Source organism: Falco punctatus (genome assembly GCF_963210335.1).
Source record: "Falco punctatus genome assembly, chromosome: Z".
Lineage (NCBI taxonomy): Eukaryota > Metazoa > Chordata > Aves > Falconiformes > Falconidae > Falco > Falco punctatus.
In genome coordinates, this window is record NC_137586.1 from 78,514,342 (window position 1) to 78,534,385 (window position 20,044).

The window sequence follows — 20,044 nt, forward strand, 5'->3', positions numbered from 1 at the left end:
ACTGCACATCAGGGCTGCGTGGGCTCCAGTTGCTCTTCTGCACTTAGATCATATAGCAGGAGGGATCCTTCATTCGCTATCAGGATGTGCTGAAATAATTCACCATGCATCCAGCCAAGTGTCAGTTTTTTAGTTCTTTAATAAAATGCTGCTCCTGGTTGCCATGCCTCTACACCTCAAAAAAAAAAAAAAAAAACAGCAAAGATATTACCTCTGGTTTTGTCGTGTCCTGACTGAATTAGGGAGAAAGTGGAAGAGTTGCTCTGTCCCAAAAGACTTAACTTTGCAACTTACACATCATCTAGTGTCACTTAAATTTGCATCAGTCATTACACCTATAGTACATCGTGAATTGCAGGGGGCAGTTCCCCCTTACACACGCGTGCATGTGTGTGCACATGGGCACTACCTACACTAAAGCATACAAAACCTACACATGTTCTTGCGTGTTTGCCATCCTACAGGCTTGGCAGGAGGTGGGCTCTGAGACGTAGTGTGTGCAGGCATGGGATAGATAAGACTGGAAAGTTTCCTGTTCGTCAAAAGCAAAGATTTAATCAGTTCATCCAGTTGTATAGTACAAGATATTTAAAATACAGCTAATTCAGACAACACACCTGGTGCTTCATAACCATCTGCAATGTGTCTGTCCTTTCAGACTGGTGTTTCCTTCCAGGATAGTTTTTCATTCCTATCTCCTATCTTTTCCACCTGCTGTGTAACTGAATAATCTGATTGCATGGATCTTGCAAGTTCAGCCTATATCCTAGAAAAGTGGGCAATTGACATTATCGCTTAATTCTGTCATAGCCACTCTGCTCTTAACCTGGGAAAATAGCACCCTTAATTGTACATAGACGTTAAGAAGACAGATATTTATTTCTTTCAGGGATCTGGTTTGCCAAGGAATTTTTTTGAAGTTTGCGAATTAAGTAATGAAGAAATGTAGCAAAGCTTAGGCTGCGTTAAGTAGTTTTGAAAGATTTCTAAGTTCTGCAATTAACTTTGTGGTCTTACCCTTTGATAAGTCACTGCCCTCGCACATTCCACCTGGCAGTTACACCTCTCTGAGCCGCTGGGTACTCCACTTTTCCTGTTGTTTGAAAAATGAACAAACACATTTGATGACAGGATCCTGTTATTCATCATGTGTCCTTTGCACTGGCTGCCAAAAAAGAGTAGGCTTATGTTTAATGGCTGTTGCTTATTTTTAAATCCCTTACCAGTGAAGACCTTGGCTGTGTATGAAATCCTCCTCGTTGAGATATGTCAAGCTTTCAGACGGTGCATGCTGTTTAAGGCTCTGGCAGCTTTGCCTTAAGTGGGCAAATGAGTTATTGCTGTGATAGATCTTAAAATAACAGCATCTGATTTGGTCATGGAGTCCACTTGTTTTAAATACCTTTCTGCTGCTGTTGGCTGTTTGTTCATCACGTTATTTTACCGTTTCCATTCCTCTCCCTTTCTGTTTTGAGCTACCCCAGCTGACTGATTGTCTGATTTTGGCTGATATTTAAAGGGATTTTCATCCTGATGGACACCAGACAGTATCATCACTGGAGTGGAAGTTCAGATACTGTTTTTACTCTGTTACAATTGAGGTAAATAACCATGATACGATTCTCTAACAACACTATGAAGTCATGCTTATTTCTACCCAAAGATAAAGTGACCGGGCAAAATTCAGGTCTGCTAGACTCAACAAAGACAGTGCAGTTGTGAAAGGTGCCTCCGTTGCGCTGGGGGTCCACAGAACATACAAAAGTTGGAAAGAAAAGTTTATGACATGGAAATATTGTAAACCATATAGTGCCCACAGTGGTAGTCATCTGCAGGACCTCTCTGGGGTGTGTTCAAAGTCACTGTGTCTCAAATGCATGTGGTTCAGGGTTTGAGGAGCTTCCACAACATACATCTTTACACTTCTCCGACAGTGGAACTGCCGAGCTCGCTCTTTTTGCCTTTGATTAAAGCTATCAGGCACAGCAATTGTGACCAGTCCTGGCTGACACAGCTTTGAGCGTGGTGTTGGATTAGATGACCCTCAGAGGTCCTCTTTAGCTGATGTGGTTCAATGGCTCTACACTAAGTTCCATCTCAGTGCTCGAAAAAGTGTTTAGGTAACTGAGGGGCTTTGTGGACACTGTGAAGAGAGGTGTATTTCCCTGTCTGAGAACATTTGGTACTCCTGAGGTTGTGGTTGGTCATCCACTTACTAAAAGCAGGCTCAGGTGATGGAGACCAGGAAGCCTACCTAGCTGTTAGCATGGTTAATGCCAAGTACTGCTACAGAAATGCACCTTGAAAGATGTAAGCCCCTCCAGACAGGGCGTGGTGTTTCTCGGCAGTTTTAACATGGGCATGTTGAGCGGAACATTTGTGATTTCTTTAGAAATCAGTAAATTCCCCAAGCCAGATCATCCACTTAAATTTGCTGAAGGACCTTAGAGCACCACAGCAGCAGGAGTTTTTTCACTGATGTTCTGCAGGTGTTACTGGCGTGCCCATTTTTGAATAATGGGAAGGATACAAGTACTGTCCATGTCCTTCCTACTCCCTCTCCTTTGTTACTGCTTTGCCAAAAAAGAATTTTGTCTACATTGTTAATTTGAGTCCACAAACTGTCATTTTAAACTACAAAGCAGTTCTGGAGTTTCAGGAAGAGAAAAAATACCCTGTGACATTCAAATTGATTATTTGCCAAGTGTATGTTTAGAAGAGGATAGACATGGTGGAATTAAAAGGGCTGCAACTTTATTAAAGCATTAGTGAGCAACAGTTTAATTAAGCCTGTGCACAACCGCTTCTAAGAAGATTTGTCTACACTGTTAATTTCAAAGTGAGAGCTGAATCTGTATCTCATCTGCAGGCCAGTGCAGTAACTGCAGGTTGCCTTGAAGCCTTCGGACAGGTCCCCAGTCTCACTTCATCCCCTGAACCTGTTCATAAGCCCACGTTCATAAAGGCTTACAAATTATTTAAGATACTCCTGTCCAGTCTTCTGTGAATGATGTTCATTGGAAGAAGTCTGCTCATGCAGTTGCCTGTGTTGCTACCTCCAAAACTAATCCATGCTGCTCGGTGGAGAGACAGTTTTGGGTATTCTGGCATTGTACTGGGGTGCTGGGCACAGTGAATGTGATCACAGTTTGGGGGGTTTCCAGGACATCTGGTACCTGGCAACTATCAGTTCTTACCACTCATTGTCAGCTTTATTACTAAACAAGATTTAAGATTTAAAATATGTTAGCACAGAAACATTTGCAGTAGCAGAGCTAAACTACAAAAATAGCAAAATATATTAAAAGTAGATTGTTAAACAGCATTCAACTGTTGTTAGCCATAAAAGTTATCGGAGCTCTTCCAGAGTCTCAGTTAGCCTGAAGATCTAGTTAATCAGCTACTGCAGGACATCCAGGACCAGAAACAGCTTACCCAGATTGATCTTGGGCTTACAGCTTTTCTGCTGCCACCAGTAAGGACAGATCCTTCAGTTGCCCAGGTCCATTCTTCTGCACAATCTCTTTTCTTCCTCAGCGCAAGACTGAGTCAGTCCTGCTTCTGTTTTCCTGTTCATTTGCACCTCATTCCCTAGCACCAAGCACAGGGGCATTTCATGGCAATATGGAGATGTGGTGGCTTGACCTTGGCTGGCTGTCAGGTGCCCAACCAGCCACTCCATCACTGCCCTCCTCAGCTGGACAGGGGGAGAGAAAATATGACAAAAGGCTTGTGGATCAGGGTAAGGACAGGGAGATCACCCTGCGGTTACCGTCATGGGCAAAACAGAGTTGACACCAGGAAATTAACTTATTGCTAATTGACAGTGGAGCAGGATAATGAGAAATAAGAGCTACCTTAAAACAATTTCCCCACATCCCTCCTTTCTTCCTGGGCTCAACTTCACTCTTGCCTTCCTCACCCCACCTCCACCAGCGGCGCAGGGGATAGGGAATGGGGCTGCGGTCAGTCCATCACACACTGTCTCTGCCACTCCTTCCTCCTCACAGGGAGGGCTCCTCACCCTCTGCCCTGCTCCAGGTGGGTGTCTGCTCCATCATGGACCTCCATGGACTGCAGGGGCACAGCCTGCCTCACCATGGTCTTCACCACGGGCTGCCAGAGCATCTCTGCTCTGGCACCGGGAGCCCCTCCTGCCTCCTCCTGCCCTGCCCTGGGGGGCTGCAGGGCTGTGGCTCTCACACAGTCTCGCTCCTCTTCCTCTCAGCTGCTGTTGCACAGCTTTTTTACCATTTTTTACCATACGTTATCCCAGAGACACTGCCACCATTGCTGATGGGCTCAGCCTGGGCCAGTGGCGGGTCCATCTCCAAGCCGGCTGGTGTTGGCTCCATCAGGCAAGGTTGAAGGTTTTCTGGCATCTTCTCACAGACGCCACCCCCAGCAGACCCTGCTACCAAAGCCTTGCCACACAAACCCAAGTACAGGAGGTTATGTTGTCTCCTCACACTCTTTTCATTAAGGTCTTGATTAACATTTCTATTGTGTACCTTAATGAGCGCATTGCTGGCTACACCCCACGGATGTGCTCTCCATCTTGCTTTTGCTACTCCCTCAGAGTTATTTCTTCCCTCCCAACAGCAATAGGTAACAGACCTCAGAGAAGAAAGACCTGAGATACTAAGCAGGAGAAGTTGCTCAATCAATAATGCTTCTATCTTTTCCTGATAAATTTTATTGGCTCTGCACCATCGTTGATGAGAAAACTGGATTTTTTTTCAGAGAGGCTCTGGTAATGGGGTGGCAAGGCAAAGCCTAGCAGGCAGCTGAAATGGGGTTTAGCATTTCTCACATAAGTACAGGGGGCTTTTGTTAGAACTGTTGTCTGTTTTCATCCTGATGCAGTGTTTTGCAGCAAACTCACACAAAATGTGACAAATGTTAGAGGACTAATATGTAGGGCGGACAATATGCGTGCATCGTGATACAGAGTTGTTTAACAAAAGGAACTTGAAAGAGTAGAATTATTTTTAATTGAAGCACAGTAAGGTCCAAACCCCCAAAACGAAGCAAGGGTTTGAATGGGTGCAAGTTGCAGATGTTGGATCCACTTAATCCTTGTTTTAAAACACATCAAACACATGGTGTTGGCTAATAAAGATTAAAATAGCATCAAGGACCATTTCTAACAGTAACAAAAGCTACATCCATGTGTTTTTTTGAGGGTTTATTTTTCTTATCCCACCCACTGGGACAGACATTGTAGGTTAGATATTCTATAGAAGATATATATTATTCTCAAGGTCTTCAGTTATCTCTGGAATTTCTGTTCCATTATTGTTCAGTCTAGAATCTCAGTAAGACCCCCAATGTTTGCCCTGTGCAGCCTGAGTTAGAAGATTGCTCCCAATTTTCTAGTTAGGTCAACCAAAAAAATTAAGATATGATAGAGGGTCAGTGGAAGAAATTCATATCAAAACAACTGCTCACCATGTCATTATGACAACCTGCTGTAACAAATGTGCTTCTGTTTTAACTTATGACAATTAATTGCTAAAAGTAATTTAATCTGACAGTGGCAAGATGTTGAAAGACTCGTGAAGATGTCATAAAAGCGACCTTTCTGCCCATGTGCAACCAAAAGCCATTTTTAACAAGGAGCCTCAAAAACAGTACAACTTCTTTTGTACTTTGTTAATTAGTTATTGATTTGAAACAATGCTCTGCCAAATATTGTCAGATTAGCTAGACGCCAGCAAGGTCACAGTGTGACAGTCTAGTCCTGATAATCTTATGGTATATAAGAATTCTTTTTTCTCCGAACCTTTTGTTCCGATATCCTGAGAATTACATTTCCTGGCTTTAGCATTTGTGCTAATTTAAAATACAGCCAAGCTGTCTGTTATGTAGTTGGATGTTTTGAGTTGTTAAAAAATGACACCGCGTTAGAAGAAAATTGCTGGTGATCTAATGTCTAATGATCTTCGGCGGTGGCAATGCACCGCTGCTGCAATGCCATCGCTAATCTGAGCAGGAAAGAGCCTGCTTTAATAGAACGGTCAGCGCGAGGGAGTTGCAGGGTTCAAGCCAGATGTAGAACGAGCAAGTCCTGAGGTTGCTCGTCAGGATTAAAGATCATTTCCTAGCTTGTCTTTTTGTGAAACAAAAATAACAGAGGTGGGTCTGGACAGGAAAGCAGAGAAGCAGAATTAAGGCTTGAATAGCTCAACATTCAACTTTTCAGATTGTCGAAACAAGAAGCGAAAGAAAACGCAAATCTGAATTTAACATTGTGTTTGTGATCTGTTTAGGTAATTATTTTATAAGCTAATGGCAGTTACTTCAAATACAATTAATTATAGTACACTGCATATTAAAGCACTTCAGCAAATCTTTGTGCATTAAATAAATAGTATATCAGTTTACTTAAAGCACTGAGCACTTTGCTCTCTTTATTAGGAGAAATCAAATAGCTTTGAGCCTGTTAAATCTTTCTTTCACTTAAATAACTGCTCTTGAGTGTGTGTAATAAATAGAGACAGAGATGTCAAGAAGAAAAATACAGCGTGAAGCTGTTCTATTTAGTTTAGTGCATGTAAGAGACACAAACTCTGTAACAGAGACTTTACTGCCGAGCTCTGTTCTGAAGCCATAGCTGTTAATGAAAATACTAAGTTGTTGTTTTACTTAAATGTGTTGAAGTTTGTTAGATTCATTGTTTCCTGTGGTGAGGAAATCTGCATTTTTCTTGGCCAAAACGCTATTTTTCTTGCAATAGCATGGTTAAAAAAAAAAAAGTCTGTTTTTCATTAAAACATATAAACAGATTGAAAGAACTGGAAAGTAAAATAGTATTTAAGTACTTTAGGAAATAGAAAAATAACACTTCTACATGACTTCCATTACAAGTTTTCAGATGTTTCAGATACATTCGTTTCAAAGGGAATTGGGTTTAGTGTTTAGAAAAATGCAATGTAGTCATTTAAACAACTGACATGATCTCTCTGTCTTGCAAGTATAATTCTTTTTGTAAAAGCACTGTATTCATTTTTTATTTACTTGCCCCCACAATTAATCTATTAATTGCCAGAAGCAGGGCTGGTAGGTGAGATAGCTGCAAAGATACAACCTGACGGTTTGGTTTAGAAATACTTTTCTGTTCCCATAATTCAGTCACACAGAAGGACGCCTTTGGTGATGTTCATTACAGTAGACAGAAGTATGTTGTGGGCAGAATCTCGATCCATGAGATGAAGTAGTTTGGAAAGGAGAAAGTATGAGGAGGCATAAAAAAGATGCATGTGAAATGCAGGGGGTACGTACCAGCAGCAGGGTACTGAAATGCAACTGCCCCAGTCTTGGGAGGGGGGGTTTACCAACTGGGGTCTCTCTGGCCAAACTGCTGCAGTTGTTCCTTAAACTAGAATAGGTAAGTCCACCTGCAGGGGCTGGCAGATACCATGCTCAGGGCACCATGGCATGGGGATTTTCACGTAAACTGGTGTTTGTCAGTAGCTGTGGTATGACCATGTAGACCGGACTGGTCTGAGGAGTTGCTTCCACACAACCAGTCTGACGAGTTTTCCCATACAGAATTTCCAAGTTGTTTGCCAAAAGATGCTACTTCAAAATCTGGCTTCCTTCACCTGGAATGCTGCAAGTTATATGGAAAGGGGGAAAAAATACCAAAAGAGCAAAAATTCAAAGGTCGGTCAGAGAGCTGAAAGGGAAATTGGTTATTTTTTTCTAAAGTAAAACTTCCTTTGATTCATTTCCCTCCTTCCTCCTATTCTCTTCTGCACCTCTTTCCTCTTGGTGAGTCAGCAGTGTTCTTGTCCCCAGACTAAAAAAGACAAATGTCATATTTGTGTTTATTTACATTCTTGTCCTAATGATAAAATAAATGGCTTGGGCAACTCCTACCGTGACTGTCAATTTGGAAAAAATATAAACAGAAAGAATACTGCAGATATTCAGGGGCAAGATCTGCTCTGAAGGAAACCTTTTAACTATTTGCTCTCCAGCTTAATAGGAAGTAACTGGCCACTAAAAAAAAACTAACCAACCCATCATTTAAAATGGCAAACCCCAAGCTTTGGCTGGAGATGGTGATTAAAAGCCACTGGGAAGCTGATTTTGTTTTAATTTTTCTTCTTTGCGGTCTCCTTTCCTGTGCTTTACCAGAAGACAGTTAGGTGGTGATGACAGGACATGCCAGACTCCAGCAGAAGTAGAAACGGGAAAATCCAGGCTGGAACAACAGCCTGACAAAGTTGTCTTACCCTGGCTGACAAGCAGATAGATACTTCAGCCAGGGAGATGATGCTATAATAACATTCGAGACTTAATTAATTTAGCCTGAGATCTGGGGTTTACTTTGTAAACAGCAAACCCCTTCAAGTTACAAAGTCTTTCGAATTCCCTAACAAAAATCTGAAGAAACAGGGAGGGCGTTTGAACACAGCAACCTCACAGCAGAAAACATTCACCGTGCGAAAAGGCTGAGCCTTTGCTGCATGGAGCCATCACGGATTGAACAACACAGGTAAAGTTTGCTGCTTTGTGCATGTATTTTTTGCACGGATCTGCAGCCGAGCTCACTGCTCTCAACTTCCATTTCAAATGCAGAGCTAAGAAATTCCACCTGCAGCCCCAGCCTGTTAAAAACACTCGTATATTGCTGTAACACCTGCATGGTCCTGATGTGCCAGCGCTCTGAAGGCCTCCTGCGAAGACCTGCATTTGCCAAAACTGAAATACAGTATTAGATCAGCGGTGCATTAAGGCAGCTGAGACCACTGGCACCTCTGTGAAGAATAGCTGTGGGCGCTGACGACTCCGGTCTGTGGTTTCGGGCCATTGTTTGACTGTTGAAATATTATAAATGAGGGATCGGAGTCATGTCCCGTGGCCAGGAGGGTGGAAAGAACGTTTTGGTTTCCACGGTCAGCTTGTTCCTCACCAAGCAGGGGTGGCTGGAGCACTCTGGAAATGGGAGGAAGGAGTGGTTTGGGATTTTTTTTAGTCCAGAAGCAGGTCTAGGTTATTGGTCGGAAACCGAGTTAGTTGAAGGCTTAGCTGGGAAAACTCTTTTCTGGCTTGGAGTTGCTTCGGTTTTTTTCTCTTGTGTGCAATAAAGCTGGATATAAAGGGGAAAAGTAGCTCCCTCCTGCTGCCCTGAGGGAGGTTAGGATCCAAGCTCCCTCTGTTCCCACATATATATAGCATACGTCTGAATTTTATTTCCTGACCACCCTCACCAGGGAAAGCCCAGCTTGCATCTGAAGTGGGAAAAGTGGGACAGGATCCAAAGTCGTCTTGGATGGTAATTGCAGTGGGAGCTGGGGAGAACAGGGGCCCCAGGGAGGAGCCAGAACTTGAAATGTAAAAAACCTGGCTAGATATCATCAGTCTTGCATTAGCTAAAACTTGTCATTTTAAACCTAATCTCAGCAGTTCAAGCCATAGGGAAGCGCGGGTATCGGCGCATCCTCCCAAGCCATCCCTTCATCCCCTTTCCGCTGATGGTGACAGTTTAAATATTGTCTCAGTCTGCCAGATGCGTTTTTGTTTTACATCTTTTATTTAGGTATTAGATATGCCAGATACGGCACGTTTCATGTAATACGTGTTCAGTTAGCGGGTCTGTCAAGATTGCCTGCTTTCCTGATGAGTTGTTGGGAGCTTTGGAGGTGGGACTGCTCTCTCATTTAATATGATGTGTATTTAACTGCAATACGTAAGATTTCTGGTCTTCCTTTCTGCTGCTGACTCTATACACACATCTTTATTCCTAGGGCTTCATGAGCTGTATAGGGAACACTTCCATCACTGGCCCACTTCACAAATAAAATAGGCACAAGGAATTACATGGAACCGCCTCAGATAGGTCTGGGAATAAGACTGAGATCTGTAATACGAAAAACACAACCTTAAGTCACTTTGCCATATTGCTTTCCGAAGGCATATGCCAAATAATAACCTTGGCAATGCTATTTATATTTGCAACTCTGCAAACGACCAGTCTTCACTACTCTGATACCTGGTCTCTCCTTCTGTCTCAAAAGCAGCTGCTGCCTACTGCCACAGTATACATCTTGCCCCCATCTCAGAAAGTGCCCTTAAAAAAGATAATATGGTCTTTGCATTTCCCCAATTATTCCTGCCAGATAAGTGGAAGGGACTGGTGGGTTTACATCTGAGGGCTCTTGGTTTAATCCCTGCTAAGGTCATAAGTAAGGGAAAATACGATGTGACTGGTTTTGAATACATATCAATACAGTTGCTGAATTAAATAACGTTCACTCACCAATAATGTATTTACATTATTTCAGTGTTGAGCGTTTGCAGATTGAATGCTCCGTGTTTCTGTAGAGCTACACCAGATGCTGGTGACCATGAACCCACTCTGCCACCTACACGGCTGATCAAATCCTGCTGGGTTTTGTTGTTGTGATGGGGCAAAGTATGTAAATAAAACCCATACAGAGCCCATAGAAGAAGGGAGGAAAGAAACATGTCTTCCATTCAAACTTTCAAGGCCAAAGCATCAGTTGTTATGATTTTATCTCTTCCCCTCTTGTTTCCTTTCAAGCCATCTCTTTCTCAGTCAACTCAGGATGCAGCAACTAACATAACTCCCTTGACCCACTGCTCAGTCATTGTCCTTGCTTCCCAGCACACCTGCTAAGACCTGCTGAACTGAATTCCCAAGGCATGTGTTGTCAGATTTAAGATTTGTTACAAAATTGTCTCCACCATTGCTTTTGGGGCCGTATCTTCTCCCCCAGTCACAGCTGTTTTGCTGCTGAGGTGATCTTGATGTTGTTACCCTCATCTGCTGTCTTGCGCAGCATCCTTTTGTCTCATTTCCTACAGCTGCAGTTGCCCAGTGTATACAGCAGTCCATCACCATCCTTCCTGAAAACCCAGTTACTTAAGAGTTCTGCAAAAGGCAGCTTCTCTCCGTGTGTGCGTATCTCCGTAAGTTTAGCATACAGACTAGCGTTACCCATTTCAGTAAGTAAAGCAGAAATACAATTTCTACTATTAGTAAAATGTCCTGCTGCCTCCTGTGATCACCTCTTGGGCTGGAGCAGGAAGCATGTCAGAAATATCTGTGCAAGGGTTCTTTCAATTCTGTGATTAAAATGGGGAAAAAGATTTTCAAGTAGATGGGATGCTTCCTAACATATTGGAATTTCTCCATTAAAGATGAATTCTTGTTAAATGGCCTGAGTTTGATGCTGTAAAGTCATGTCTTCAGGTACTCATGCTGCAGAAAAATATAAATACAAGGTCTTCGCTTCCACTCTTTTCCTGTCCTTTCCTTACTTTCCTCCTCTTCTCTGCTTGTAATACCACAGCTTCTGTCTTTGTGGGGAAAAAAATAACATGCTGGCTATTTTTTTGCCTTCTGTTCCAGCTTTCTTGCCTTCAGATCCCTTAGATCTTGTCCTCCAGTGAGGTTTTGGAGCTTCTCGGGTGATAATAAGCCATCATGTGGTTTCATTATGTTCCACTGTAATGGAACAGGTTTTGTCTCGCGTAAGGCAAGCATTTGCAGAAGAATCGAGGAAAATGTAGCAGTTGATGAGCATCATTTAGTACTCACAAGGCTGCTGTTGGGGGAGGAAAAAGAGAGGGCACCTGCTGGAAAAGGGTCGTGCCAGAACAGGAGGTGGTGCAGTGGAAAGGGCAAAAGAGACTTGATATCACCCTTATTCTTTTCTTTTTTTTTTTTTTTTTAATTTGAGGTTGTGAAAGGAGGGAAAGCGTATAAGGAGTAGTGAAGTAGCACAGAGGAGAAGGGAGTGCAGTGATGGGAGGACGTGAGGAGCCAGAGCTAAGAGGGGCTGTTCCCAGTGGTGGCAAACCCCAGATGCCCATCTCTGGGCTGTTGGGTTCTTCCAAGGACTGAAGAGTTTGTTTTTAACTCTGCTGGTATTACAGCAAGTGGCAGAGTTCCTCCTAACTTACTGAGTACCTAATTAGGCCAGAGCTCCACAGATCCTGCCATTGCAGGAGCATGGATTAAAATCTTCCCCATTCATTTGTCTTCAGCATTCATCACCCATGCCTTCTGATTTCTATATACACGTACATACATATACATACATACATATATTAACTTGCTGGTGAAAGTGTTGCTTTCTAGAGAGTTTCCAGTGAAATCCATTTAATTTTTACTGGGTCCATTACCTAGGGGTGCTGCACGATACGATGCTGGCGTGAGTCAGGTTATGATAATCAAGAACTGCATAGCAGCAGGGAACAAACTGTATCCCTTCACTGTTCATTTCAGACCCTCAAACATACAATTTGCTTTTAATAGAGCAGAGTTTTCTGTACAGTAAAATACAGCTATTATTGTACAGAAGATACCAGCATTAGCCAGTCTCCACTGAAGACGCTATTTCATCTCAGATTGTTTCGGTCACAGGCTGCTGCTTCTAGGTTACATGTTTATGTTGTTATACTTAACATGACATATCAATTTTAATTTAATGCTTTTTCAGAAGGGTTGGGAGATTGCAAAAGTTTGCGTGCCCCAAGGCTCACTGAGGCGATGGGATGAGCTGTACAGAACTGCAAAGGTCTTGCTGGTGGGGAAGGGTCTAACCTCTCTAGGGAAGGACTGGAGACAAGAGACCTGAGCCTTCTCCATCTCTGCCTCCCAGCCAGTGTGCAGTTCTGTTCACCCATATTTAACACATGTACCATACTTGTTTACAGTAACTTACCGAGCTAGAAGGAGAAATTGTTTTGCTGTGATAAGCGGTAATTATAGAAACCACCTTCAAGTAAATTGTTAAAAAGCTATTCAGTTGTATGGCATATTTCCCTATTTGTATGCATTTCACTTTTCACTTGTCGCAAAAAAAATGTGATTCCAACTCCCTGATTTAAAAAAACAAAGTAAAAGGAGAGAGCTGTCACTGGAGCTTAAAACTAATTTGATTTTCTTGATTTGATTTTTTTGAGTTTCAGTGAATTAGAAGTTTTAAGATGGGATCTGAGCTGCTCTGCCCCAGTAAAGCCTACAGTAGTTCAAGGCCTCCAGCTCTTGCCCCAACTGTAACTTTCCAGCAACAGGTTACTTCAAAAAAAAAAAATTGTAAAATTTGGCATCGAAACAGGAAATATGTGAACCTGTCACGGTAAGCAGTCTCAAAGGGCAAGCTGCTTTGCAGGAGCTAATTAACCTTAGGAAATAATTACACAAATATGTAAATGTTGTTTAGATAATTCCGTGTGTTATCAACTCAGGTAGTCCATCATAACTGCAGACCTTGCAATGTCTAGGTGTTAGAATCTGGCATAGTTGATAAGGCTTCGGTGGCTGCATCACTTCAGCTTGGTATTTAACAATTAATGACTGTGATATTACACTAGTAAATTCAACCTGTTTTTTGAATGCAACAGAACGTAACACCGTATTCACTGTGTGTACACTGCTTATCTGCATATTCCTAATGGCCCCAGCCATTAAGATGTTACATACCGTTCAACTATTAGGTGCTAGCAATACTGGGAAAAATGACAGACCAAAATCTGTGGTCTCTGCCTCCTTTTTTTTGAACAATGGATGGCCCGAGAATTTACCCACAATCATTTTGGGTTTTCAGGGACTTAAAAACGATTACAGGAGAGCTGTAAATCTGCGAGCCAGTTTTCTCAAAGCAAAACAGAGACAGCAAGCAGCATTTTATACAAGTGCGTTTCTGTTAGCGTGGCATAGACCCTGAAACAACGTAGTTGCTTGGACCTTAGACATTCTGGGTGTAAAGTCCCCCCTAAAACCAGCTGGTCTGGGCTGGAGCAGCCCATGACATCCCTGACCCATGCCAGGACTTGAGTTGAAGCCAAGCAGATCAGCAACCGGCAGCCTCTTCCCTATCGCAAGCTGCTGCTTCCAGCGGCTGTAGGAGAGGTTCTGGCCCTGGGATATTAAATGGCTTCATATATATGAGAAACATGAATTTATTAATCATTGTCATATTACTTTCATAGACTGTACTGTTGAACTACTTGATTAAACCTTTGATACTAAAATGAAAAGCTCCTTGTTAACCGTTTATTACCAGTTTTTGAGCAATCACTATTTTGATTTAAAAAGTGAGACATTTTTTATACCTAGTTAAGAGATAGTGTTTAAAAAATACCGGGGGGAAAGCCCTTTATCCCTAGAAAAAGGAATCTGTTCTGTTCTTAAACCAGTATTTGTGAATACTCATCTCTTCAAAATGAAATAAAAATTTCATTCTACTTGCAAACACTTGATGATCTTTTCTCATTCAAAAGGAGTATGTCCATGTGGCAAGAGCATCTTTTTGATGAGCCGCCCCATGCACCTGTCATTAACCGAATCAGAACCTAATACCTGGGTGCTTATATTCTACTACTTTTGTGGATGCTGCTTTTATAGCAGGTTCCAGAAATGTGTACCTCCTCTAGCATTCAGGAAAATGAGTAAATATAACATCAGCAATCTAAAATTCCTTGGCAACACTTGTGTTAAAGGATTTTATCCACCTTTATTTCCAAGGCAATCTTCAGTGGTGGGATTTGCTGCATGCAAGTATGACAGGTGGTCAATATCTGATAGTCTCCGTAGCATTGGTAGGCACTGACAGCAAATGAGGTATATTCGTTTTATTTCTGTTGGTGAAAAGAGCGAAAATGCAATGTTTTTTAGGAAAAAGGCATGGACGTCTCTTCATTTATTAGTTAATTAAAGGCTAAGTCTTACTGATAGTGTTCCATGAAAAATGGAGGCGGGTAGGATTTTGCATGATGGGAGCACAGGCGAAGGCTGCATCTTCTGTGCTCAGAGCATCTGCTCCATCCCCCACCAAGCACCACAGAGCTGGGGTGCAGGACTCCGGTCAGGAGGTACCTTAGCAGCAGCAACCCCGTAAGTGCCTGGTTTGGGGTTACTTTTCATTAAGTATTGTACAGAGGCCTTTTCTCATGACAAGCTTCTTAACTTTTGTTTCTTTTATTTCTAATTCTGTATGGGGGTGTAGGAGGGGGTGTGGATTTTCAGAGGGATGGAGACCCACAGTTATATGACTTCCACACCTCCAAAGGATCAGACCACTTCCTGAGACCCAGAATTACTGGTTATAGGTGACCAACTTTCAGCAGCTGCAAATTTAAGTTCAGCTCTCCCAGCACCTTTCCATCTCAGTCTGTTTCCCAAATGAGGACGCATTCAGCCTCAGCTGCCTTCTGGGGGATGTAGCCTGATGTCTCCATCCCCTTCTGTACAGTCATATAGATAATTATGTCAAGCATGACCAAGGAGCTCCCACTGCATCAAATAATTTAGCAAGGTGGTATATGAGTGCATTGTATTTAGCTGTGATGAAAAGAAGAAAAGCAACAGCTGCCTCGAACTGTCACCTTTCATGCTAAAACTGCAGCATCCAGCCTCATCATTTAACCCTGGCCAGGCAGAGGAGGTTAATCCTGATGGACCCAGCACCACTGGAAATCTAAAGGAGACCGGCCGTACTCTGCAGTGCCCACTCCTGCAGCCAGATGTTTCTTGTACGGACACAGTGCCGGTTTATTCTCCATCTGAGTTGTTTAAAAGACGGGCTTGTTACGAGGGGAAAAATATAAGCAGATGCTCTGAAGATTTTCTTCTAGACATACACGACTCCTCCCGAACTCCTTCTCAAACATATGTGCTTTTCTTACCTTGTTTAGGGTTTAGCAGAGTGTGTACAGCAACACAGTTTATCCTGACATTTTTTATGGCTTTTTTTTTTCACTGGTAACAAAGGAAACTGTAGTTACAGTCTGTATCTAACTTGTTCCAGCTCATTTCTTATTGCCTTTATGAAATCCTATTGAGTCTTTGTACTGGACTGTGAAGCTGTGCAGTTAATGATTCGGTTTACTAGACCACTGGTTATGCTTTAGTTGGTGGAGGCTCTTTTGGGCTGAATTTCTGAACCCTTTAGAAGCTTCTTGCTGCTGTCTTAGTCTTACGGAAACCTAAAATTGTGTGCTTTTCCCAGCAGCCTGTAGAAGTAACATGAAATACCTGAAAAGGCAATATTAACCAGAAACCACCTCTTTTTGTCAGAATGTTAAAGCAGGGTTACGTACCTGTACAAAAACTGCTGTTAAGAGAATTACTGATAACGTTATTATTTAACAAACATATACCTACTGCATATTTAACTAAAGTAAATCTTCTAGATAAACTAGTCATTTAAAAACTCTTCCAGTGTTTTAATATGCCTTTTCCATACATATCATACTTAGTGTACATCACTTTTCCATAGGAAACACCAGTTCAAGTTGTCCTTCAGCTTTATCTTAATAACTGGTCTGTCAATCATATTTTCTTTATGCAACTTCTTTTGAAAAACTTCCCACTTTCCTCAGAAAGGGAGGAGTCTTTACCTCCCTTACTTATCTCTACAATCAAATTTCAAACAGGGTTGAAAGGAAATAAGCCCTTTCTCATGCTGAGGTGGTTTACAATAGTTGATACATAATTAGTTAAAAATATGTTCTGTCATAGTCAATCAAGAGCAGAATCTGTCCACGGTTAAGAAGAATACCTTCAGTGCTTTTTGGCAAATTTGATAAATGCATTTTAATCGCTGCTACCTTAGAGAAAAAAAAAATATAAAAGCACATAATTGTTTTAAAAGCTTTGGGTCCAGATCCATAAAGATTTCTAGCCTTCTCACTCTTATTTAGGAAACCAGGTGTGAGAATGGAAGTAAAAGCCTAAATCCACCATGTTATTTAGTTGTCTGTCTTCCCATTGATTTTAGACACTCATAAGAGCTTAAATTCCCAAAACTGAGTTGCAGGCTGGGACTAAGACCTAAATCACTTCAGTGTTCTTGGTAAAGTTACAATAATGCAGACTATATAATAAGCATCTTGTGATGGCTTTTGCTGGTTTGTGCTTTATTTCCCCCAAGGAAATGAGGCTTTGGGTCTGCATCTCAGTCGCCCAGGGGTATGAAGCTGCTGGTGGAGCACAGCAAAGGAGGAAAGGGATGCAAATTTAGGAAATGACATGACCTTGACTGATAAGCTCTTCCTGGCACAAAAGAGCCTGGAAAGTGCCTGCAGTGCTGTGCTGAGGGTGTGAAACCCTGGTGGGGCAGGGGAGCTAGCAGAGCATCTTACTCTCGTCATCTGGGACTAGACAGAATTGTAGTTACGACACAGACAACCTGGGAAATAAGTAAAATACAGAAGTGTGCAGGGCTTTCTGAGAACCTCTGAGGTACAAGTGGGAGCACAGAGCACCGATGTTTGAGGAGAGTGTGCTAAAATCAGTGTAAATCACCCCCATGCCTTCAGTGACGCTTACACTGACTGGCGTTCACAAATTCTTGTTCCATAATAATAAGAAAAGCCTCTCCTAACTACCACAGACTCCAAAGTAATGGCTGACATGTGAGCAGTCAAGAGGTGTTTTATCTGTGCTGTATCTTGTAGTCTGCAGTTGCGAAAAATTGCATGCAAAAGGGTAGTTGCAAATACCATAATTTTAATCTTTGGCAGATTTCCATTGGCCCATAATATGAAAAAATTGTAAAGACTGAAATTATATTTATATTGTTCCTACTTGTTTTTATTTGTTTTACCAGACTAAGGCTTAACTACTTTAAACAAACCATCAGTGAACAAACATTTGACAAAGAGTTGTCAAAAGAATGAAAATCAGAGCAGTGGCTCATAATTTCTTTGAATGCCTCTGTTTAGCTGAATTACCATCATGGTATTTAGACAAAATTTTGCAGATGCATAATTTTTGTTGTATTTATTAAAATAAGCCACAGTAAAGCAACAGTTTTACTGCCTTTAAATTGCAATCTTAAATTTCTTTTATTTAGACAAATTAATCTGTTCTTTTTTTGACACTGGAGTATATTCATTTGAGGTTTGTTTTAACAAAACACTTTATCATATAGGAACATGTTGCTTTTAGACAGAATTGCCAGTGTTTAAAAGGTAATTGTCGCAAACATAATTTCTTTCTGCAGGATAATGGATCTCCTGAAGAACATGCAGTTTATGTTTGGGACCATTTTATTTCCCAGTCAGCTGCAGAGAACGTGGTTTTTGTTGCTCACAGTTACGGTGGACTTGCCTTTGTAGAGTTGGTAAGTGTGACTTCTCCATTGCCTTCTTTCCTGAAGCCTTTCACAGATTTTCCTAAATTCCTCGTGATCACATTCTTGAAAGCAACCATTTAGGAGCAACTTCAAACAGATACAGATCTGTGAGGATTTCTTTGCAACTGGAAGGTCACTGCGTTTTTCTCTGGTTTTGGGTTAGTCAGTAAGGTCCCAAGTGTGAACAAACCCAAAAGAGTGTGGGAAGACAAAACACATAGATCCTCTGTGTCCAGACTATGCACCAAGAGGCAGCGCTCAATGGGTTTGTGCTGTGGGGCAGAAAGACTGAGAATGTACAAAAACAGTTTTAAAGTCACATTAACAAATGCACCTTTTTGGGTATAGATTGGAACTATATTGGAAGACGAGGGGAGATTTGGGGGTTTTACCCAGTTTTGCAGGTTTTCCACAAAGGCCTGCAGAAGTTGCTGGGAAGACTTTTTTTTTTTTCATTTATTAGGTTCTGGTGGGGGGGACTCTGCTCAGTGTAGAGCTGCCCTACCGCTGGCGCTGGGACTGCTGAACATCCAGCTTGTCAGTCTTTCACCCTTGTCTCTGAAGGCAGATTGTTGACCCCACCTGCTATATGAAGCTGCCTGTTGAAGCTGTATACTTTTTTTAAGTGTAGCTATAGGCTCCTGATTTAATTGTGACATGCTGGTGTAATCAGAATATGTTTATTGAAGAAAAGTGGTAAAAAGGAAAAAAAAAAGCTCCTTGTTTATTGTGAAAACGTATATTGCAGAACATTGCAATTGGTTTTATAGACACAGGAATGAGCTGAAGTACATCTTTTGTCTGTAACACATCAGTTTAGCATGAAAGTTAGTAAAAGTGGTTTCTGCCTGGCATAAGATGAATGCCTCAGTTAAGAAAATGCATGCATGAGTGTTTTGTTTTCAATCTTGTACTTCTCTAAGTAGCAAGAAGAATCCAGAGTAGGACCACTTGTCTTGTTTTAAGAACACAATATTTTTGTTAATCCTTTTCATTTGTAGAAATTAAGGCCATTTTGACTTTCCCTGTGTTTCTAGAAGAGTATTTTTACAACATGTAAGATATGTATTGATTAGAGACTTGAGAACAGGTCAGCTGGTCATTTTCCAGAGGTATTTTATTACCAGGTTGGTAAATAGTTGCAAAACTTTATAAGAGGCCAGCTTTGTGGAGATGAACAATTCCTTTTATGATCACAACTCTGGGCAAGAAATGGGTTGCTTTGCGCATGCCTGTTACTTCTCAGACGCAGTGAAGGGTAGGGAGCATCCCTTCTGTCTTGGCTTTCCTTGTCTGTCCAAAGTGAAGCATTAGCAGAATTTCTGTAGGTTTTGTAAAGCCGCGTTGTTTGGGTTGCAGGACACCTACGGATACGTACGGTTAGCACAGGGCAGGAGTGGGAATCAGCTGGAGACTTCTCTCAGTGTTTCCTAAACAAAGTGCTTATTCGAAGGAGTCTTGGAGAGTTTTTTCATCACATTGCAGTCAGTGGCTTGAGGTGGCATGGGTAACAGATGACCAATGTGTCATTCCCATTTTGCCTGTTTCTCTTGTCACACTGGTGGATATTTCTTCACTTTTGTTCTACTTTAATATGAAGCACACAGATGTTTCAGAACAAGACTTGACTTCTGACCTTGGGGCTTCCAGGGTCAGGGTGCTCAGGGCCTGTGAAATTATCACAAGCTGAGCTAAAGTTTTTATCCATCACAGGAAGCAACCAGTAAGTAAGAAGTTAAAAAGGAGCTTTGTCAGAGAGACAAGATGGTCTCAGTAAGGGTCAGCTTCTGTAGTCTGCTGTCTCTGCAGGAGATGCATGCCTGAGAGGAAGAATATAATATATAACCATTGGCACATCACATATCTGTCATGCAAAACTAGACCCGAGAAGTATATTTAATGTGGTGCGATTGTTTTTTAAA

The 20,044-nt window shown here is 41.8% G+C and overlaps 1 protein-coding gene across 2 annotated transcripts in view; it reads left to right on the plus strand.

Moving 5' to 3' along the window:
* The window catches only part of ARB2A (ARB2 cotranscriptional regulator A), a 270,189-nt gene that overhangs the window by 137,490 nt on the left and 112,655 nt on the right, over window positions 1-20,044 (plus strand). For both annotated transcript variants that reach the window (XM_080372365.1, XM_080372366.1), the window contains one exon: window positions 17,991-18,110. In XM_080372365.1, coding sequence (XP_080228491.1) covers window positions 17,991-18,110 — 120 coding nt within the window. The remainder of the gene's footprint in view (window positions 1-17,990; window positions 18,111-20,044) is intronic.